At 41.8% G+C, this 23,402-nt stretch overlaps 1 protein-coding gene across 1 annotated transcript in view; it reads right to left on the bottom strand.

Moving 5' to 3' along the window:
- LOC149323539 (ovostatin-like) overlaps positions 1 to 23,402 on the bottom strand; it is a 58,778-nt gene that overhangs the window by 18,329 nt on the left and 17,047 nt on the right. Inside the window, exons 9-21 of the mRNA XM_089478581.1 lie at positions 22,485 to 22,542; positions 18,984 to 19,135; positions 17,791 to 17,940; positions 15,930 to 16,097; positions 15,272 to 15,413; positions 13,973 to 14,078; positions 13,091 to 13,319; positions 10,481 to 10,610; positions 8,259 to 8,380; positions 6,696 to 6,750; positions 5,741 to 5,824; positions 1,871 to 2,047; positions 359 to 440 (exon numbers count right to left, since the gene is read on the bottom strand). Of these exons, the coding sequence (XP_089334707.1) occupies positions 359 to 440; positions 1,871 to 2,047; positions 5,741 to 5,824; positions 6,696 to 6,750; positions 8,259 to 8,380; positions 10,481 to 10,610; positions 13,091 to 13,319; positions 13,973 to 14,078; positions 15,272 to 15,413; positions 15,930 to 16,097; positions 17,791 to 17,940; positions 18,984 to 19,135; positions 22,485 to 22,542 (1,655 nt within the window). The remainder of the gene's footprint in view (positions 1 to 358; positions 441 to 1,870; positions 2,048 to 5,740; positions 5,825 to 6,695; positions 6,751 to 8,258; positions 8,381 to 10,480; positions 10,611 to 13,090; positions 13,320 to 13,972; positions 14,079 to 15,271; positions 15,414 to 15,929; positions 16,098 to 17,790; positions 17,941 to 18,983; positions 19,136 to 22,484; positions 22,543 to 23,402) is intronic.

The raw sequence follows: 23,402 nt of genomic DNA on the forward strand, positions 1-23,402 counted from the left end.
GTGTTGGGGCCAACCCAAGGGCAGTTAATACACAAACACACACACTCCCTTTCAAGCACTAAGGCTAGGTTTTGGTGACCAGATAAGAATTGGTTACCATCTTGTGAAGTCAAAGGCTTTCATGGCCGGCATCTATAGTTTTTTTGTGGGTTTTTTTGGGCTATGTGACCATGTTCTAGAAGAGTTTATTCCTGACGTTTCGCCAGCATCTGTGGCTGGCATCTTCAGAGAACAAGGAATAAACTCTTCAAGAACATGGCCACATAGCCTGAAAAACCCACAAAAAACTATGGTTACCATCTTGCTTACATCAGACAGTTACTGCAAGGAGACACTCTCCAGTTTTCCAGGCTCTTACCAGGTGTTGCCTTCTGTGTCCCTGCTGCCAAAGGCACTATAGGAGCCATCATAGTGTTTGTAGGCCAGCTGCTGCTGGTACCCTGAAAACAAAAGAGTAGGAAATATTTCCTAGATAAAACATATCTATTTTGAAAACAAAAATGACAGTTTAACACAAAATAAAAAGCCCCGAATACTTTCTATTGCAGTGTATACATATTTTAAAATGTAACACAATCCTTTGGATATTTAGTCAGAAGTAATTAAGCCCATTGTTATGGCATACAAGAATTCAGCCTTAACTGTCTTAACTGGGAATACTAGTCCTTCCTGTGGGCTCACACCAGGTGTTTAAAATGTTTCCTTGAAAATATTTCCTTTAGTTTGGGAGAGACAACTTTGCTGGTACTTGGGACAAAATTTTCACCAGCATCTATTGCTGCCAGCAGCAAACTCAGAGATACAAACAAACAAACAAACAAACAAACAATAAAACAAAAAGCTGTGGTGGCAGCAGGGATGGGGGATCACACCCAGAAATGACTGGACAAGCATATCTAGGATTTCTTAGGGGTTTGAGGGAGCTTGTGTTCCTCACAGTGCAAAACAGGAAGCTTACAGAAGTGGAAAACCACTCTTTTATGGTTCATCTTTTCTCTACCCTAGAGTGATAGAGCTCTGAGGGTATCTCAGGACCACAGATATTACATGAGGTCTGTACATGATCCACGTGGAACACATTACCCACATCAGCCTTAAATGACTGATATGGATGTCACTTAAAAATCATACATCTCCCAAGGATTCATAACTGGCACTGACCTTTCTTTCCTTGGGGTGCCACATCAGAATGTTCTCTTTTGTTCAAGCATATAAAAACATTACTCAATGAACTGAGACATTTGTTTGCATGCTTACTGGCTGTATACTTTTTATGCCCTTTATTATGTGATGTCATTGATGCCATACAATACTGTTGGGACAAACACAAGCATGCTGGGCAGATTATATATGGTGGCAAATTATTCATCATAGAGCAACAGGCATATTCTTTTGACAGCAGTGGAAGTGGAGTTATGCATACAGTGACGTTGCATATTGTGTTTGTACTTGTGTGTTGAGCACTGCTCATTGCACTATTGCAACCAATCATGGACATTGGTTGTACAAGGCTGCTATTCTGCACTGTGCTGGTGCAAATATCCAGATGTGGATATTTACCCTATGCTGAGGAGATCTCAGACTGCAGCTTGTATTTGACTCTTGAAAAGTTGATAAATTTTAGCAGTAAACAAGGGAAATGACATTAGGACAACTTTAGTCAGCAAAAATGAAACAAAGAACAAGTCACGATCCACAAAGCCAACTGAGTTAACGCATCAGACTAGAAAAGATTTTAAAACTTTAAAAAAATCTTCACTTTCCAATAGAATTTATCAGAGATGAATTTCAGTGATGTGTGTGACTGTGGAACAAAAGCAATCCCTCTTGCATTTCAGACCATGGGAAAGGAAAGTGTTAATTCTCTTACCACTGACTAAGTATCCAATGGCCCTGGATTCGATCTCCTGAGTCAGTTGCCCTGTGGCATTCAGATAGTCCAGGATGTAGATGTTGGGTGCAAAGAGGGCCATGTTCTGCTCTCCACAGCCGTAGGGCATCCGGAGAAGCTGATGTAGATTCTGCGTGGCTGTGCCCATGAGGTCTCCTACAAAAAAAGATACCAATGTGTTGGGAGTACAAATCTTAATGACAGTTGAAGCATCTATGCAAAACTATTTGTCTGTTTATTTTCAGCAGAAAAAGAGACATTAATTGTGGAGCTGAGAAAAATGGGAAAATACATTGCTGGATAATTGGTACTCTGTAGAACACAATAGTTCTTCCTCATCACATCTTTTATCTGCTCCGGGCAAGGAGAAAACCCCTCTTCTGTTCTGATTGGCAAGTAAATGAAATGGTAAAGAGGTTTGCTAATTTCTGCAATGGCCTACAAAGATATCTTTACTTCTCTTTGGTTTGTGCAATGATTTTATTCTAGAAATTTATGAGTATTTCATACAGTATCAGATCTTTTATGAAAGCTGCCAAAGCTGCTTTTCTATGCCAGTTATTCACATAGCCAAAACTGTCATATATTCTATGCATGCTACCCTGATTCGACAGGGACTTCAAACAGGCTGCTAGAAACATGTGCAAGCAGAACCTCCTTCTGTGACTGACCATCCTCTTCTGTGCAAACTGGGATATTACAAAAGGTTTATATTTAAGGTAAACCTAGTTGGATTGGTAACTATGTGTGAAAATGACTTTCAGAGACCAGCCTGTAGATGCCACACCACTGGGATTTCAAAGACCAGATGAACAGGCAACAATATTTTCAGGAACAGCCACACTGGCACCATTTGTTCTTGTTGTTAACTGTCTTGAGTCAGCTCCAACTCATGGCGAACTTATGGACGAGGTATCTCCAAGCCTTCCTATCTTCCACTGCTCTGCTTAGTTCTTGAAAATTCATGCCTGTGACCTCTCTGATTGAGTCTATTTGTCTGGCATGTAATTTCCCTCTTTTTCTACTGCCCTCCACCTTTCCAAGCATTAGTGTCTTTTTCAGTGAGTTCATGCCGTCTCATGATGTGCTCAAATACGACAGGAGCGTATTGAGGCTTGATCTAACCAAGCACTCATTTGCTTGTCTTTTTGGCTGTCCACAGTAACTTCAGTACTATTTTCCAGAACCACATCTCAAATGAGTTGATTCTTTTCCTATCTGTTTTCTTCATTGCCCAGGTGTTGCATCCATAAATGGTGATGGGGAATACTATAGCTTCTGTCTTTAGAGCTCAGTCGTATGTCTTTACCCTTTAGGATCTTTTCTAGGTCCTATTTGTTTTCTTTTTTCATAGAATCATATAGCTGGAAGAGAACACAAGGGCCATCCCATCCAACTCCCTGCCATGCAGGAACTCACAATTAAAGCACCCCCTATAGATGACCATCCAGCCCCTGTTTAAAGACCTCCAAAGAAGGAGACTCCACCACTGCTCTCCGAAGGAGTGTGCTCCACAGTCAAACAGCTCTTACTGTCAGGAAATTCTTCCTAATGTTGAAGTGGAATCTCTTTTCCTGTAGCTAACTCTTTTCCATTGTTGCAAGTCCTATTCTCTGGAGCAGCAGAAAACAAGTTTGCTCCATCCTCAATGTGACACCCCTTCAAATATTTAAACAGGGCTATCATGCCATCTCTTAACCTTCTCTTCTCCAGGCTAAACATACCCAGCTCCCTAAGTCTTTCCTCATAGCGAATGGCTTCCAGACTCTTCACCATATTGGTTGCCCTTCTCTGAACACGTTCCAGCTTGTCAACATCCTTTTTGACTTGTGGTGCCCAGAACTGGGCACAGTATTCTAAGTGAGGCCCGACCAAATCAGAATAGAGTGACACAATTACTTCCCTCGATCAAGACAATTTACATCTGTTGATGCAGGCTAAAATCACACTGGCATTTTTAGCTGGCACATTACACTGTTAACCCATGTTCAACTTGTGGTCTACTAGGACTCCTAGATCATTTTCACACATTTTCCCATTAAGACTATGCCTTATGAGGAGAGACTTAGGGAGCTGAGTATGTTTAGCCTGGCGAAGAGATGGTTAAGGTGATATGATCACCCAGTTTAAGTATTTGAAGGGGTGTCATATTGAAGAGGGAGCAAGCTTGTTTTCTGCTGCTCCAGAGAACAGGACCTGGAACAATGGATGCAAACTACAGGAAAAGAGATTTCATTTAAACATTAGGAGGAACTTCGTGACAGTAAGAGCTGTTGGAGAGTGGAACACATTCCCTCGGAGAGTGATAGAGTCTTCTTTGGAGGTCTGTAAAGAGCAGCTGGATGCTTTGATTGTGAGTTCCTGCATGGCAGAATGGAGTTGGACTGGATGACCCTTGGGGTCTCTTCCAACTCTACGATTCTATAGATGTTGAGCAGCTTATTATTATTATTTGGAATTATTATTATTTTAACCCATAACTGTTTTAATTTTTAAATGGTTTAATTGTTCTTTAAATTTATATTGATACATTTTAATGTTGTGTTGGTTTTAAATTGTATTGTTTGAAATGTCATGTTCTCCGCCTTGAGTCCCTATATTAGGAGAAAGGCGGGATATAATTAGTGTTATTTTAGAGATATTTTAATTGTGTAATGTTGTTGTTTTAGATTGTACGCCGTTTGGCAGGTTCTTGTATATATATATATATGTGTGTGTGTGTGTGTGTGTGTGTGTGTGTGTGTGTTTTACCCTTGCTATGTAAAGTGCTGTGCGAACTTTACAGCGCTCTATAAATAAATATAAATAATAATAATAATAATAATTCAGATGTCCCCCATCCTATATTTATGAATTTCATTTTTTTCTGCCTAAGTGCAGTAACGTACATTTCTCAGTGTTGAAATTCATTTTGTTGGTTTTGGCATAGCTTTCTAATCTATTAAGGTAATTTTGAATTTGGATCCTGTCCTCTGGGGTATTAGCTACTCTTCCTAATTTAGTGTCATCTGCAAACTTGATAAGCATTCTTTCATCCAAGTCACTGATAAAGATGTTGAATAGCACTGGGCCCAGGACAGAGCCCTGTGGGACCCCACTGGTCACTTCTCTCCAGGATGAAAAGGAGCCATTGTTGAGCACCCTTTGGGTTCGGCCAGACAACCAATTACAAATACTGAGGACCCAGAACCAGTCTAGCACCCCAAGAACCAACTGTGGGCTGCCCTAGCCCTGAAAATTTGAAAAACTAACAAAAATTCAAAATAGGAAGTGGTTAGGAATCCATTTTGTGTTTTGTTTTGGCTAGACTGGGGACCTTATCGCACTCACAATTTTCAACATTCTGGGGACTGGAGGAGGACGCTTGTGTGCGTGCGCGTCCTGCAAAAAACGGAGTTTATCGCACACGAAGACGTCCTCCAAGAGGCCCCGTTCCGCCCCCTGGTGTGCACCCGTTTGCATCCAGTCCTGACGGGCGCCATTTTTTGCCAACGGAAGGTAATCCGTCAGGCAAAAATCACGCCTGTCAGGCCTGGACGCGAACAGGTGCGCGCCGGGGGGCGGAACGGGGCCTCTTGGAGGATGTCTTCGTGTGTGATAAACTCCGCACACGAGCGTCTTCCTTCCGTCCCCAAAACGTTGAAAATTGTGAGTGCAATAAGGTCCCTAGTTTTCCCCTCCTGCCCTACAGCTATAGAGACACAATAAAAGGCTAACAGGGAAAAATATTATGCCTCAACAAGTAAGGTTATCTACACACTTCTAGGATTAAAAAAAGAAAAGAAAACTAGTATAATTTGCATGAAACCAACTTCAAATTTATTGGTCAAATGACAGCTACCAACTGACCGATACAAGAGAATGATGCTCTGGCTGATCCTTCCACCAGGTTTTCAGGGAGCTTCAGAGACACAGGCTCAGAAATTGGAGTACCTGTAATAAAAACTCTGGATTTAATTCTTTAAATACAAAGGACTGTAGAAACAGTATGCCTCAGATTAATGAAAAGAAGTAAATATAAATACACAATTGTCAACCTCAAGACAGTAATCTTTCTATTGATAATATATAAGTGGGCCCCTGGTGTGAGTTATATGAGAAGAGTTCCCTCCCCTTCCTGTAAATTTTGCAGTATGGATTATGCAGTATGCAGTATGAAAAGTTGGCACATCAGTTTCTTATAAGATCTAGGGCATCTTACAGTAGTGGTGCCAAAGAGAAACTACAAGGATTAGAAATGTGAAACATCAGTTTTATTTGCAGTTGCATCTGGTTGCAGGAGAGGACAGAGTTCTTGGATCTACAACAGTTGTGTAGAAGAGGGAATTCTAGCAGGAGTAACATGCTGCATGGCCATGATTTAATCTTATCTCCTATAAGACAAGCAAAGGAAAGATGGAGAAGAGGAAATAGAGAAGTAGGCTCTCCCATACTAGTATTTAGAAGGACTGTGGAGGCAGATGAAAATAGCAACACACCACCACTATTAGTTGATCCTGTTCTCTCCCAGAAGCCATTAACAACTACAGTTGGCCCTTCTTATACACAGATTTTTTATACACGGATTCAAGCATACACGGTTTGAAAATGTTAAAAAAAAAATATAAATTTCAAATGTCAAACCTTGATTTTCCATTTTTTATAAGGGACACCATTTTGCTATGTCATTATATTTAATGGGACGTGAACATACACAGATTTTGTTATCCACGGGGGATCTTGGAACCAAACACCAGTGTATAACAAGGGTCCACTGTACTTTTCATGTTCTTAGAAATCCAGCATTAGGCAACAACCACTTTACCTTCTTTGGAACAGATGAAGGAGCTCTGGGACACTTCTCTTTCAACACCTTCAGGCTAAGAGAACAAAGAAGCAGACAGCAGACAGGTGAATGAATGAATGTGCTTCTCAAACTTTATAAGCAACTAATAAGCAACCCTACTCACATTGGAGGCCCTATAATAAAAATGCTACAAGGCTGACTTGGAGCTGTCTAAACTATGGATGGTTTGGGGCATCTCCTTTCCCATGTTTAATTATGTATAAACATAGTTTGTGTTCTCTCATCTATAGTAATCTCAATAATATCTAACCATCTACTCCTTAATAATAATAATGATGATGATAATAGGATTTATTTATATGCTGCCCAATCACTGGGAATCTGGGCGGCTTACAACAGAGGGGATAATAGACAGTTCCCTGCCCTCAGGCTTACAATCTAAAAAGACACAACACAAAAGGAGAAGGGAATGGTGAGGGGGGGAGGAGATCAGGTCCAGCATTCTTATCTCCCTCTGAGGCCTGGACCAAGGCAGATGGACTGGAGGGAGGGCTCTTCTTTTTCAGGCTAGCCCTGGTGGAGCTGGGCCCGCCTGGTCAACTCCCTTGTAGGCCAGAAGATGACAGTTATGGAGGGAGGAGTCTCTTCTTCCAGGCTAGCCCTGATGGAGCTGGGCCAGCCTGGTCAACTCCCTCACGGGCTGGAAGATGACAGTTATGGAGGGAGGAGTCTCTTCTTCTAGGCTAGCCCTGATGGAGCTGGGCCAGCTTGGTCAACACCCTCATGGGCTGGAAGATGACAGTTATGGAGGGAGCAGTCTCTTCTTCTAGGCTAGCCCTGATGGAGCTGGACCAGCCTGGTCAACACCCTCGTAGGCCGGAAGATGACAGTTATGGAGGGAAGAGTCTCTTCTTCTAGGCTAGCCCTGATGGAGCTGGGCCAGCCTGGTCAACTCCCTCATAGGCCAGAAGATGACAGTTATGGAGGGAGGAGTCTCTTCTTCCAGGCTAGCCCTGATGGATCGAGGCCTGCCTGGTCAACTCCCTCATAGGCCGGAAGATGACAGTTATGAAGGGAGGAGTCTCTTCTTCCAGGCTAGCCCTGGTAGAGCAGGGCCTGCCTGGTCAACTCCCTCATAGGCCAGAGGATGACAGTTACTGAACTCCTTAGTTCAGTAGTCAATGGTTATTATAGTCCTCAAGACTGACAGTATTAGAAAGAAAGCTAATAATAATTGGCACTGAGTCATCCAGTTATTTAGGACAAAATCTGCCAGAAAACTCTATTCCACAAGTCCTGCTGTGCCACTGTAGAATGGCAGAATATCTCCAGGAAAAACTCTCCAGCTGCTTCCTTTGAAAATATGGTATGGGCACTTTTACAGCAGAATCCCTGGAAGCCTCTCACACATCATGTTTTCAACGAAAAACACTGTTGTTTTTTGCAAGGAGTGCTGTTGCTGCTTTTCTCTCCAAACAAAGTGGGCCCAAGTTGAGATTATGACTTAATTATTTAATAAACTTCTCACCCATGAGAGTGTAATATGCCCCCGCCCCCCATAACCAGGTTTTCCTACTGTACCTCTACCAGCAAGGTTCTGATCAGGGTGTCCTTCCGACCGACATCCAGGCCCCCTGATGTTCCATTTCCACAGGTGCTACCATTACGCAGTGCTTCAGCAGTAACAGTAAAGACCACGTTACCTGGAAGCAAATATCCATGAGAAAAGAAAGATCATGTATGCTGCACTGAGAATCTTGCTCTTTGCCTTCAAGCCCAAGGCAGGTACTATCTCCAGGGCATGGATATGGGGCACTGGGATGTGGGGGCATCTTCAAGAGAGCTTATATACATTCCTGCTAACACACTGCTGGCTTGGTCCTATCTACCCAAGCTGGATAATGCAATCAAAACATAAGCTTAAATGCAACTGTTAGTCCAAAATTTGGTAGGCCTATTGTATCCATGGTGATTATCAGATAGCCACGGGATAAGGATGGGGTTGCTCTCCCTTCCTTATCCCATGTTTGACTGCAAAAGACTTTCAAATCATATCACTATTGTCCTGTCATTGAAGCAGCATTGCATTAACACAAGCTCCCATTAATGCAATGTTGCTTCACTGACAGGTTCTGTGCGATGTTGTGTGAAAGTCTTTCACATGATCACAGTCAGTCATGCTTTCTGGATGGGATAATGTCCAGATAAGTATGATGTTGTATGAAAATCTTCTCACAATCGCGCTATGAGAACAGGAAAAAGATAGGACAAGGACATTTAGTCTCTGTTGGATAATCTCCAATGTATATTGCATAAATCTGATTTACAAACTATCCATTGATTTGATGTATCTATTATAGTGACACTAGCAATTGGATTTAGACCAGGGATGGGCATTGCATTGCTCTCCAAGTGTTGTTGTTCCAACTCCAGCATTCTCCACTATTTACTAGGCTGGCTAAGGCTGCTGGGACATGTAGTCCAACATCTGGAGAGCTGAACAATATCCACACCTAATTTAGGCCACAGGCAGACTCAAGTAAGATATTTTTATGTTTCACCCAATTTGGAAAAGGGAGGTAGTTATCAACCATTTTTATTCTGCCTCTTTGTTCCTAAATGTCTATATCATTAAACTGGAAGATGCCCTTGGGGTGGTTTATAATCATAGAAACATGCAAGTATAAAACTCCAACCAAACCAAAAGGAAAAAAACAGGTTGAGAGGGTATGGAGCGAGCATTAACCTTGGTTGCTTGAAGGAATGTGGGATGTGACATAGCCCACCTTTTATTGCAGGGACTCTCTTGCCCTCTCACTTTTATTGAAGAAAAATATGGGGAGGGGTTTGACAGGTAGTGCTTGTTGGTAGCTACACGTTTTTTTACTTTGGCCACCCAAGAATGGTAGCCTCCTATTCTTTTGTTTAGTGCACAAAACCTTGTTTTCTTTTCAGCTTGCATATGAATTCCCACAGTGCTTTGCCTTTTTGAGATAGCTGCAGGAGACAATGAAAAGGTTAGGCCCCCTAATAAAAGTCTTCCATAGACACACTTTCCAGCCTCCTTCAGATTTCTTCTGGACAGCAATGAGTCATACCTGGGGAAACTGACCGAGAGCACAGGATGTAATATGAGCCTAGCTGATGGATAGCTGGTCCATGCAAATATATAAAGATGGAATAAAACCATACAGTTTTGTACAGAATGTAGTCAAAAAGCTTTCAAGGTATTCAATAAATTCCAGGGCAGGCCCAAGATATTTTTCTGCCTGAGGCAAGGAACAATATGGGGTCCCTCTCACTGCACATCCAAAAGCTGGATATTCTGGAAATCAAATCTTTTTTCAGCCACAGCAAGGAGATAGCATCTGCCACCACACCTGAAGGCATCAGCTTTGCTTGACAGTAGGGAGGGACAGCAGGCTACATGGCACACAACTCCCTCAACTCCAATTCCCTGTTACTGCCTCTGCCTCTCAACATCTGCTGACCATCCCATCTTCCCAGCCCTGGTATCTACAGATCTAAAATTGAAACAAGAATAAATAATCTCCAGCACAGGCTTGTGATCTAGTGATACACCAAGTTCAATACTGCACTGACAAGGTTGATAAAATCTCATTATTTTGTTTTCTTTTCAGGACTTTAAAAACAATGATAGACCAATGGTCAAGCATTAGGTGGGCCACCAGTTATTGCTGGCCTTTTTCAGTGTTTACAGTTTGAAGACAGCTGGATTACTTATGTGATTAATGAGTAGATCCTTCCCATTTGCAAAGCAAAAGGAAAGGAGGGGACCTCACCAAGTTTTTTAGAGATGATCTTCCAAATGTAGGTCTTCCTCACATTGCTGCACACACATCCATTATCATCTCCCACAGGCGAGAGAAGATGGGCTTGGAAATCTGGGGACTCTGCCAGTGAAACAAGGACCTGGCAGCAGGAGAAAATGGCACATGAATAGGAGACCTGGTTTCCATGTCTCAGGAAAAGAAAATCCAACCAGAGAAGACAGAGGACACCTGTCAAGATCCTGGCAGAACCTGGTATAAAAGTGGTGTGCTGTTTTTCCTTTCTTCTGTTATGCTACTGTCTATTCTTAATTGAATTGTTGGTTTTGACTACCATTATGTTTAGGCAGCATTACAGAATCAAGTGTAACATGTATGATGCGATAGGTGGTGTTTGTCCAGGAGAAAATTATTGCCTTCTCTGGGTAATGTTCAAATGTGTAGGACAGGCCATTGGTACAGGGAACCTGAGAAGGACCTGTGTCAAGAGGGCCAGGAGGAGATCAAGAGTAAATGCATGAATGTTTTGGCATATGAGTGAAAGAGGAAAAAACTATAAGGGGGTAAGTAATGCACCTATAAGGGTATGCTTATAGTAAGGGAGTGCATTACTTCATATAAGATTGCAATGGGGAGATTATGGTAGTTATATCTACAGAAGTCAAGCTGTTAACTTCTCTTGGTTACTAAAATATTTTTTTTGCTGTGATTGTACTAAAGACTGGTTTACTGAACTGAAGGGAGAGGGCAGGTTTTGACAACACCACAGTATAAGGTACAGTTGGCCATCCTTATCCACGGATTCCATTATCTATGGCTTGAAAATATTCAAAAATATATACATAAAAAAAAAAAACCCACCCAACAACAACAACAACAACAACAGAGATGCTGGTGAAACATCAGGAAGAAACTTTTCTGGAACATGGCCACATAGCCCGAAAAACCCACAAAAAACAACAACCTTGATTTTATATAAGGGACACCATTTTACTACACCATTGTATTTAATGGGATGGGAGCATCTACAGATTTTAGTAGCCACAGGGGGTCTTGGAACTAAAGCCCAGCAGATATCAAGGGCCCACTGTATTTCATTCAGACTCGTCTAGTGAAGCAGAATCCTACATGAGATCATTTCACTGAGGCTGCATTTGCACTGCTCTTCTTTGATACCACTTTGACTGCCATGGCTTAATGCTATGGAATTCGGGGAATCGTAATTTTGTGAGGCATTTAGTCTTCTCTTTCAGAGAGCTGTGATGACAAAACAAACTACAATTCCCAGAATTCCATAGTATTAAGCTAGGGCAGTGAAAGTGGAGTCAAACTGGATTATTTCCACAGAGCAGATGCAGCATGAATATTCTTCAACTGTACAAGTATAGACATTCTTGGCAACCAAAAATACCACTGTATATTCCAGTAACTTGTCCCACAAGCACATACCAACAGTTATTATGTGAAACAGCAGAAATGAAAAAGCAGTAAAATGGCCCTGTTCATTTCAAAATGTTTTCTTATTTCCTAAGAAATTGTGTTATTTTAGCCAGAAATGCTTGACTACCACACAGTGTTTTTGACTGTATAAATCATGATGTGATAGTTCATGTACTAAAATATTACATGGTTTGTGCATTTTTCCATTCTGTATTTCATTAATATATAATGTTTCATTAAGATTACAAATAGTTCTGGCATGGGTACAAAATACTGCATAGATGAGGACAGAGTCTGTAAAGAATTAAGTGCGATTTATGGTACAGGAAAGCAGACCACGGCCAAATCAAGGAACAAATAGTTCACCCTTGCTTTTGTTAATTTATAAACCACAAGGAGGCACTAAAGTCACGGTAGCCTATCTGTTACATCTAACTTTATTTAATGGCTTCAGTATGCATTTCTTTGTTCAGTACACAGCAGAAATAGGAATCAATTTTTAAAAATTTACTCCACGCTGTAATCCTGCACCCATTTACTTCTGAATAAGCCGCACTGAATTTTAGACATGTACAGGATTGCACTTTCTGCTAATTAACTGGACAGATCACTCAGCTATGATTTTAAACAGAAAATAAAGAGAAGCAGTTTAATTGGTTTAATGGTTGGTTGGACGCTGTAGAAGGCAGGTGTATGAGCAAGAGAGAGAGAGAGCTTAGAGAATCTTTCGGAAAGCTCTGGCAAATAATTTGGCACAATCCTATCATGTTTTTCTTCTGCTATAATGCTGTTTATTCTGTTTATCTCTCTGTCATGGATAGGGTGAATCCCCAACCAAAAATGGAAATAATAAGCAAGAGACTATCCCCCTACTTCTAGCCAAAAAATAAATTAAATACATATATAATAAATAAAATTATAATAAAAGAGTAAGAGGAGAGAGTCACCATGGTGTAGTGGTTTGAGAGTTGGGCTATGACTCTGGATATGAGGGTTTGAATCCCTGCTTGGCCACGGAAACCCACTTGGTGACACTGGGCAAGTCATACTCTCTCAGCATCAGAGGATGGCAATTGCAAACCCCCTCTAAAGAAACTTGCCAAGAAAACCCCATGATAGCCTTAGGGTCGCCATTAGTCAGAAATGACTTGAAAGTACATAACAACAAACAAGAGGATGTACCTGGATGCATCTGTCCAGATAGTTGAAAACATTGGCTCTGAGAAGGAAGTCCTCTCCTCTGACTATGGAGTAAGGCATTGTCAAATCTACAAAGAATGGCACGAAGGCAATCAGGGTGGCAGGTGCTGAGATGCCAAATCCAACCTCCTGCTCTACGCAGAAGGCATCAGCTTTCCACTCTGTGATGGTGTCAGGCACAACATAGGAGAGTTCAGCTTGTCCAGTTGAACTAACAGGGAGAGAAAAGCAAGAAGGATATACAAAATGAGTCTGTGCATTAAAGGCCACACTACTGAGATGAAGAGCATCGCACCATTACCCATTATATTGTGGATAAGTGTGTAAATTAGGTTGCAATCCACATTACCCCACCCCAGCCTTTAACTTTTCCCGCTGCAGTTGGGGGATACATTTCCAGTCCTGTGTTTCCTTCTTATTCTGTTTCAAAGCTTTCACAATAAATGCTCCATTTCCCAGCAGGGGTATTAAAATAATGAGAAATTGCAAGAAACAGAGCACAGAGGTACATCATCATCAAAAATCCTTATGGGTTACAACAGGACAATGCTTCTTGTAGGAAGGAAAAGGAGAAGGGAATCAAGCCCATGCTCAAATTGCTAAGTAGGTCTGTGGAAGGACCACATTTGGCTCTGATCTCACCTGCTACTGGCATGCAACTCCAGGAATTTACACATCGGTTGGGAACACTGACATGTAATAAATTAGAGGCTCTCCTGAAAATTGCACAAATTTTAAAAATGGGAGGGGAGACCTAGGGGCTTTGGCAGGCTTTGGGGCTATTTTCCCCACTCCTGAGCAAAATGGTCATTGTTCCTTGTAATACTTGTTCTTAAGAGGCATGATCAGTAATAAAAAACTCACTTGATGGGGAACAGGTCCCATATCCAGGTCTCAGGAAAATACTTCCGAACCATCTCAGCAATAACGTCACGCCCAGATTCATCTCTTGGTGGTGGCACAGGAGTAGCTGTACAAACACACAACAATTGTGACAGTGGGCAGCTATTTGCCATGAGTTCCAAATGTCTAGACATTCATCCTGCTTGGTCTATGTGGGAACCTTGCCTATTCTGGACCACAGTCCTGCTTGTTGCCTATTTTGATTGAGGGTCTTGGACCTAGAACAAGTACTAAGGAAGATCAAGGAATAAACTACACAGACAGGCTTACTGTTGAACATAAAGAAAGCAAAAATAATGACCATGGAGCATCTACACAAATTCAACCTAGACAATGAGGAAATAGAAATAGTAAAAGAGTTATCATACGAGGAAGCAAATATTGATCAGAATAGCGACTGCAGAAGAATGAGGAGAATGGCTATGAAAGAACTAGAAAAGATCCCAAAGAGCAAAGATATATAATGGAGCATGGAAATTAAAATTGTACAAGCCATTGTTTTCTCTGTTATCATGTGCAGATGCAAGTAGATGATAGGGTGATTGGAGGTCTCTCATACATAGGATCACCATGGGTCAAAGTCACCTCAAAGGCAATTAACAAAATGCTACCCTTCATGTGTTTACTCAAAAGTAAGTCCTACTGGTTTCAATAGAACTCACTTCCAAGTAATGAGTATAGAACCTGGGCCAATGTTGCCAGTATATTTTGGCAGATAACAAAAAAGAATTAAGACATCTACTTTAGATTGTCTGTTCCCATGAAAATCCCCATATTTACAGCTAGGATTATTATCACTACATTTCCATAGCACAGGGGTTCCCAACCTGGAGTGCCCACACATGCAGAGGGTGCGAGATAGGATTTCAGGGGGTGTGAAAAAAAGTGGCTTGCATCCTTGAGTGACAAGTCATGAGTTATCGCTCAATTATTTCTGAATAAATTAGAATCTAATTGCTCAATTTAAATTTGCATTTTATGCACTGAATTAAACACTTTTTTAAAAAAGTTCCTTTTGCACACACGCAGTATTGTATATTGTAGTTCAAAAATTGGAAATTAGACTTCTTCAACCTCAAATGTGTTATTACTTTTGTAGGGAGTGCGAACATTAATCAAACATTTTCTAGGGGGGCAGTGAACAGAACAGGTTGGGAACCATTGACATAGCAGCCACATTACCATCCTCTGGTCTCCCCCTCCTCTAAACCATTATCCATCTCATTTCACAAGACTACATCACCCCTGGCCTCAATTTACCTTCAAAGCTAGGAACAGATGTGGTTGAGGGGAAACGACCAGCCATATCCAGTGAAGGTCTAACATGGGGACCACTCCAGCCTCTTGAACATACAACTGGTTGTCGTAGACGGGAGTTGGTTACAAACTTAACACCTGTATTCTTCAAAACACAGAAGGGTTTATTGGTGGGAGGGGAATCATAAATGCTGTGAATTTATATAATACTAACTACATCTATTAATAATTTACACTTTTACTTCCATTCGCCATTCTCCTCTCCCAGTCATACCCCAAAGCCTACTTGAATGCCTGTAACTTTGCTGACCACTTGCTGCGTCATCTGCTACTCTTTTGAGAGAGCTAACCATACTGACTGAACACCTGCTACTTTGGAATGTACAACCATTTATGTTCTTGGTTCCATTTCATTTACTACCTTGTAATCTGAAAATGAAGCAGGAATATTAAAACCACACACCAACTTTTTGATCATGTACAAAGTAACTGAAGGATTATTAAAAATGTTCCATGCTTCAAACACCCCCCCCCCCCCACCCCAGCAAACCCTCTGGAGAATTGAAAATATTGAGACTTCTGGTCCCAGAACCACTCCACAAAAGAGGAAGAGGGGAGGAGGAGGAGGAGGAGAAAGAGAAGGAGAAGATACAAGTCTTACTCTAATAAGCCCATAGATATCTGGGCCATAGCTGATGTCTGCAGGAACATAAAACAATCCATTATGAAAGATGTTGTCAGCTGGAATGCAGGGCTCTTTAGGGTCATCCTCTAGATTGAGACCATTGAAGTAGTAACCAAACATCTCAGAGGGAAGAAGACTGTAGACCTAAAGAGAAAAAAGCACAGAGGCTAACTACAGTCTGGGCTTGTTGCTGTCATGTGCCTTCATGTCAACTCCAACCGATGGGTTTTTCTTGGCAAGATTTATTGAGAGGGGTATGCCACTGCCTTTGATTGAGACTGTAGACGGCCCCAGGGCCCATAGAGTTCCTATGGTTGTGTGAGGATTTGAATCCTGGTCCCCCAACCACTATGCCATGATGGTTCTCAAAGTCTGGGCTACAAATGATCAAATGGCTGAAATATGCAATCTACTCATAAGAACTCCCTATGGCTAGTGGGCTACTGCTCAGCAGGTTGGGTTTTAACATGTCTATTACAGAAGAAGCCAAGTGTGCTAATAAACTAGAGTTACACACAATCCTTTTAAAATCAGCTTATTTACTGCTTTACTGAGCTTCTTGGCCAGCCTCTCTGCCACTGTGATTACTGCTGAGAATACTTAATACAGAGCAGTGACTGACACCAACCCTAGGGTTGTATCACCCAGTGCGGTACCTCATGGTGTCATCCCCATCCATGGACCTCCTCCCATAACACGTCATACAGAATCCTTAGTAATGTTTCTGTACTAATGCACTAAGCCATAATTCTCATATTTCACTGAATGTAACGGCAAGAGTTGTGACATAAACAAGTAGCAAAATTAAAAATACCTTTAAATAACAATATTATATGCATAGCCTCAATGTACAGTGGTCCCTTTGTATATGTGGGGGATCTGTTCAGGACCCCCTGGGTATGTGAAAACATGCAGGACCGCAAGTCCTGTTGAATCTAATGGCAGTGCGCTCCCGCACGTGCCATTTTGTCTCCTTGGGCTTGCCGTCCGCGTGAGCTCAAGTCCGTGGATACCGAGTCCGCGGATGGTGCGGGAGGACTGTATTTATGTGTACATTGTTTCATGTAGTTAAAGTGAAAATTAGGTAAGATGTGATGTTTTTAAAGAAAAATTTAAAAGAAGAAAAAAAAAACCTGGATTGGCCTTTTTAGTCATCAACGCGCTTGTAGAAAGCGTGGGATGAGTCCTTCCTGAATCTTCGTTCGCGAAGTAAAGCCAGATTTTTTTTTTTTTAAATTAAATCCAGAGATGCCAGGTTTGGTGGATGGGGTAAAAGATGAACCTTGGAGTGAGAGACATATAGAAAGGTCCCCTCTGGGAAAACAGCCACTTCCTTTTGTGATTCACCATGAGTATAGAACAAAGTTGTTTTTTTAAAAAATTAAAAATTATTCGTTTAAAAACACCTGGCGCCTTTCCTTTCTCTTCCTACTGAGACTCATCCCATTCACAGTGTCTTAAAGGGTGAACATCACAGCCCATTTCTGCCAAAAGGCAGATGTTTGGGAAGCAGTGGTGTCACCTCCCTCTTAGGATGTCATCTGGTGTAGACCAAAACCCCCACACTCTCCGAGTCATGACCCTGATAAAAAGCAAGAAAATACCCAGACTGAGCTGGGTAGTATACAGCAGTCCCCTGACTAGGACCAAGGGGAAACAAAAAGCCATAGAGTGCCAAGAAAGATCCAGAGATGCCAGGTTTGGTGGAGGGGATGAAAGATGAACCTTGGGGTGAATGATGGAAAAGCAGTCACATTCATTTGTGATTCACCATGGGTGCAGAACAAAGTTTATTGTGAACCGACAGGAACAGTTCAGTCAGTGGCCTCACACTTACAGTTTTTGCTGATAATTCTTTCTCTGGTCTCAAAAGAAGGACGCTCTGATCCAGGGCACGCAGGGCACAGTGGGAGTTGGCAGCAGCTTTAATATGAAGGCTGACGTTTGAAGCTGGGAGAGCTTGTCTCTCAGAGAACTCAACCCTGACCTGGAAATAATCAGGAAACAATGAAAGGACCCATCTTGTTACTCTTCAGAATTGCAACACATTTCTGGGAACATAGAATCTTAGATTTTCAGAAAGGCAGCACAACACACTGTCCAGATATTTTTGACCACCACTTCTAAGGTAATGCCTGATATTCACACCTTCCACGGCTGTTGTGCCACTCAGGTTCTATCTCCTTTTTCACTCTGGGTTTTCTATGTAGCGGAATGTAACAGGGAAAGAAAAGGCACGATATATGTTTCGTCTTACAGCTAGTTCCATTCTGAAGTAATAATGAGGTACTGTGATAGAAAAACAAAAGAGAAGGAGGAGAAAACAGACAGCTGTATGGAAAGGAAAAGGAACAAAAGGAAACAGCAGAAGCATCTCACGGTTTGTTGTGAAAACAGCAAGTAAGGTAAAATTGAGGAGTCTTGGGAGAGGAGACTTTTGTTGTGGCCATTGCATGGATTAGTTATATCTGTGGCCTCTGTTTCTTTCAAGGGGTTGAAATCAGAAGATGTCATTCTTGATGTGTGCCTTAAGTCATTACCAACTTATGGTGACTGTAAGGCAAACCTATCATGGAGTTTTCTTGGCAAGATTTGTTCAGAGGAGGTTTGCCATTACCTTCCCCTGAGGCAGAGAGCACTTGCCTTGCCCAAGGTTACCCAGTGGGTTTCCATAGCTGAGCTGGGAAGTATACACTGGTCTCCACGGTCGTAGTCCAACACTCAAACCACTACTCCACACTGGATCTCCTCTCTCTTTTTTTATCCTTACAACAACCCTGCAGTGTAAGCTAAAGCTCAGAGAATGTGACTGGCCAAAGTCACCTAGTGAGTTCCCATGGCTGAGTGAGGACTTGAATCTGGTTTTCCAAGTCCAAGTCCAACAGAACTCTACCCAATATATCATTTCACCCCCAGAGCTGCTGTTTCCATAGCAAAAGCCCATGCATGGTTAACTGCATTCACCAAATGCTTGTCACATTTAGTTTGCCCTTATGTACTGAGGTTCTTGTTTTGTTCTGTTTATTTTACCTTATTTTTGAAGCACTTCTCTATCTGGAATCTGGTAGTATCGGCCACTACTTCCCTTTCCAGGTGCAGAGTGTAGACGACCAGTGTGGCAACTGGGGCCATGCTTGGACTGATGGCAAGCTGGATGTTGAAAGATCCAGTAGAAGATGAAGCTAGAGAGAAAAGTGAGACAAAAACCAGGCAGAGGGCTCCTGAAATGCACAGCTAATAGCAGAAAAATCCAAGGGAACTGTATTTTGATGTAGTATTTTAGGCCTGGTACATACCGTCAACAAGCGGCATACTGGCACCGATACTAGGGTTAGGAACCGCGCAGCAACCACATGGTCTCTAAACTTAGTATGCAGTGGCGGCATAACAATGGTGGCATCCCGTCCATACGGGCGCTGCCATTGTGACGTAAGTGCCACGTGGCATCCACATGGCACTGCATGTCGCTTACATCGCAAGTGCACCAGTGGCGCACTCATGACATCATTGTGGTGCCCAAAAAAGAACCTGGAAATATTGGGTTCTTTTTCCTCCACAGTGACGGCATGTGGTTTTGGGGCTGCACCATCTCTGCACAGGAAAATAAGCTGCTGGCAGGCCGCCCTTTTGAGGAAGTCTATCCCGGGCCTTAGTTAAGGTAAGGGAATGAATTTTTTAGTTGTGTATCTGTTAGATAATTGTTTATGTAATTGTTTATGCATTTTTGTAAACCACCTTAATCTGTTGGAAAGGTGGTATATAAATAAAAAATATTATTATTATTATTATTATTATTATTATCATTATCTACATCTTTCATGGGTTATACTGGTTCAAGATATATTCAAATATCATTCAGAATCAGTTTGGCATCTAATGGGAGCTACTGCCTATTTAGTTGTTGAAAATGGGCTTAAAATGGCTGAGAGAGGACTAAAAATGAAAATGCCCAACGACATGGATGGTGGCAATGGATCTCCAGGGGCCAATGGTCTGTAGAGGAAAAAGATTTGTAGAGGATTTGTACTTTGAATTTGTGTACTACTGACGGTATGAATGATATATTTCCATATCCCTCTGTGTTACTGCATAGCGGGGAGGATATGAATTTGATAGCCTCCATTGAGAAGAGGCCATGATAAACAGTCTGGTGCTTTGTGAAAAGGCAGAGAGAGCTAGGGGCAAAGCAAAAGGTATTTAAGCTCCTGCCACTCTTCAGCCTCCTGACCTTTGATTCTTTCGACCTGCTTTCCTGTCCCTCTTCACCTCTGAGCCAGATAGGAACCCCCCCTGTCTTTCCATGGGATTTCCTTTAGCCGACCCTCCAGAAAATTAATCCACTCGAGGTGTGGTGCTGGAGAAGAGTGCTGAGGATACCATGGATGGCCAAAACAACAAACAAATGGGTCCTTCAACAGATCAAGCCTGAACTCTCCCTGGAGGCCAAGATGACTAAATTGAGGCTGTCCTACTTCGGCCACATCATGAGAAGGCATTATTATTATTATTATTATAGTTTATTTCTAAAGCGCTGTAAATGTACACAGCGCGGTACATACAAATGATCAAATTGATAAAATTAAAACCTGCCAATGACATGAATAATTAGAAAAGACAATGATGATGGGGAAAGTGGAGGAAAGTAGAAAGAGAGGAAGCCCACATGCCAGATGGATAGACTCAGGACTTTATCACACGTGAGGAATTTCTCTTAATTTCAAATGAAAAGAAAGTGGGACCAGAATGCATTTACATGAATTCTCTAGTTCAGCGAATTTACGTGAATGTGAATTGCATTTGAACTGGTTTCCCATTGCCCAAATATAGCATGCCATTGCCCGAATTTGCGTGTGGTAATCTATCACGCAATAATGTGAAACCCCATGATTGCATTTGGGCTGACTTCCCAATACCTGAATTTGCGTGTGGTAGTCTATCACGCAACAACGTTAAACCCCATGATTGTGTTCGAATTGCCATTCGATTATACTTCCAATTTCCCTTGTCTGATAAACTCCTCAATCACCTACAGGACTTGAACAGAGCAGTGGAGGATAGCGGGGCTTGGAGATATCTCATTCACAGGGTCACCATGACTTGACACACATCACAATTAAAGAGGACTTATCCCGGGTATAATCAGGGAATAACCAGCAACAAATCAATCACAGGATTTCCCTGTGAAGGATTTGTTGCTGGTTATTACCTGGTTATTTCCAAGATAAATCTTCTTTAATCGCAACGTTGTGAGAAATCTTCATCGCCCTTTTCATTTGGGCCCCTCCATTTGTGGCTTTGACTTCTGTGATTTTGATTATTTGCAGATTTGAACAATATTTTCTCTCTAGGCATTTTATAGGTTCCCAACATGACTCTGCCAAAAGTTGACCATGGCCTTGCACTGAAGGACCTAGAGATTCCTAGAAGAAATATGTCTGTAGGCATTTATATGTTCTCCAGTGTGATTCAGTCATCAACCTCTTGCGGATGTTGAATATAGAGTTTCATTGGAGGAACTAGAGATTACTAGAGAGGCGTTCTCTCATGTAAAAAAAAATAGTGTTTTTTATTTGTGTTTCCCCTACTTCTCTGGGGTTCTGTGCCCCTAACTCCTGTGAATGTGGAGGGCCCACTGTACACTGTTATAGCCTGTTATTCAGCTTTAACTACTATGGCTCTCTCCTTTTGAATTCTGGGATTTGTAGTTCAGTGAGGCCTAAGAGCTCTTTGGCTGAGAATTCTAAACATCTCTTCCTTAAATTGCAAATCCCAGGATTCCAGAAGAGGAAGCAATAGCAGTTAAAAGTGCTACAACATTGTAATATGATGTTGTCCTTGGACTAAAACCAAGCGTGGATTCACTTCTTCACTGGGAAAGTAGAACAGGTTAGCAGTCATCTGGGGGCTGAATGAAAGCCTGGAAAGACGTGGAGGATTAGGGATGGGGAAGGCTGGGGGGAGTAACCCCTGACACAGGGGAATTTCTTTTACTCTAAAGCAGTGATTCCCAAACTGCGGCCTTCCAAGTGTTTTAAACTTTAGCTCCCAGAATCCCAGACCATTGACTAAGATGACAGAAGCTTCTGGAAGCTGAAGTCCAAAACACCTGGAGGACCAGGGTTTGGGAATCAATGCCCTAAAGGGATCCTGTAGGGAGTAAGGAGTTGCTCCACCACAGCTTTAGTCTTGCAAGCAACCTGTCAGTGGAGACCTCTATGCAAGCTGAAGGAAAAAAAGAACTTGAGGTTTTGAGGGATGGTGCTCATAATAATAATAATAATAATAATTTTAATAATGAAAATTTTAAAAAATCTGTAGCATAAGTTTGTCTGTTTTACAATGTTAAAAACAGTTGGGGTCGTGTTTCCATGAACTGTTAGGCATCATTCAGAACAGAGATTTTCATATAAAAGATTGAATATCACTCATAGCACTGTACTCTAGAAAACTCACTGATTTCCTTGAGGCTTACTACCAGGTTAGTGAGTATGGGATGGCAGTCTAAATTCCAGTGCAGCACTACCTACTTACCACTACTTAAGCGGATGGTTTGTTCACCAAAATGGACAATTTTGTTTTTCGCCAGGACCTGTGCACATCAAGAGGGGGAAAAAAGAGCAATGAGGAAAATTTAAGCGGTGCAGTTCGGGAGTAAAAGAGTTTCTGTTCATCACACTACCTCAAAAAGAATTTCATTATTATGATGAAAGTCTCGGTACTGGAAGCACTTTGTGGGGGTTTTCCTCTGGTGCAGCTTATTCATAAAACATCTTAATGATTCTGTGTACAGCCACAACCAAAGATTCCTGAGCTATACTTGTCCCTCCACATTTGCTGGGGTTAGGGGCACAGGACCCCTGTGAATGTGGAAAAACTTCAAATAACAAAAACACTATGTTTTTCATCTGAAAGAACACCTCTCTAGGAATCTCTAGGTCCCCTAGTGCAACTCTGTGCCAACATCTGCCAGACACTGGCTACAGAATTGCACTGGAGGAGCTACACATGCCTAGTGAAGTATTTTCTCTAGTAATCTCTAGGTCCTTCAGTGTGACCTTTGGTTTAAGTTGACCACAGAGTTGCACTGGAGGATCTAGATATTCCTAGAGAGAAAATATTAATAAAATGTGTGAATAATCAAATCTGCAAAAGTCAAAGCTGCAGATGTGGAGGGATGAGTGTATTTATCTTGCAGCAGTTGCTGTCTGTTTTCATATTACCTACAAAAGTCAGGTTCCTGCTGCTCCTGAAAACTCTTACCCTATTGAACAAGCTCTCCCCCTTGTTTTAAACAGTGCTTTATTGAGGGGCATGTGGTAGCTATAATGTTGGTCGAAAGCTGTGTGTAAAATTAACTGAAGTAAACACTGCAGGAAATCCCACATTTTCTTATTCAAAAATTCATTCTAGTCGTTTTAGTAGGGAGTTTACCGCATTAAAGTTGGAACG

Source organism: Sceloporus occidentalis, unplaced genomic scaffold (assembly GCF_023333645.1).
Source record: "Sceloporus occidentalis isolate IW3139 unplaced genomic scaffold, rSceOcc1.0.p SCAF_1, whole genome shotgun sequence".
Classification (NCBI taxonomy): domain Eukaryota; kingdom Metazoa; phylum Chordata; class Lepidosauria; order Squamata; family Phrynosomatidae; genus Sceloporus; species Sceloporus occidentalis.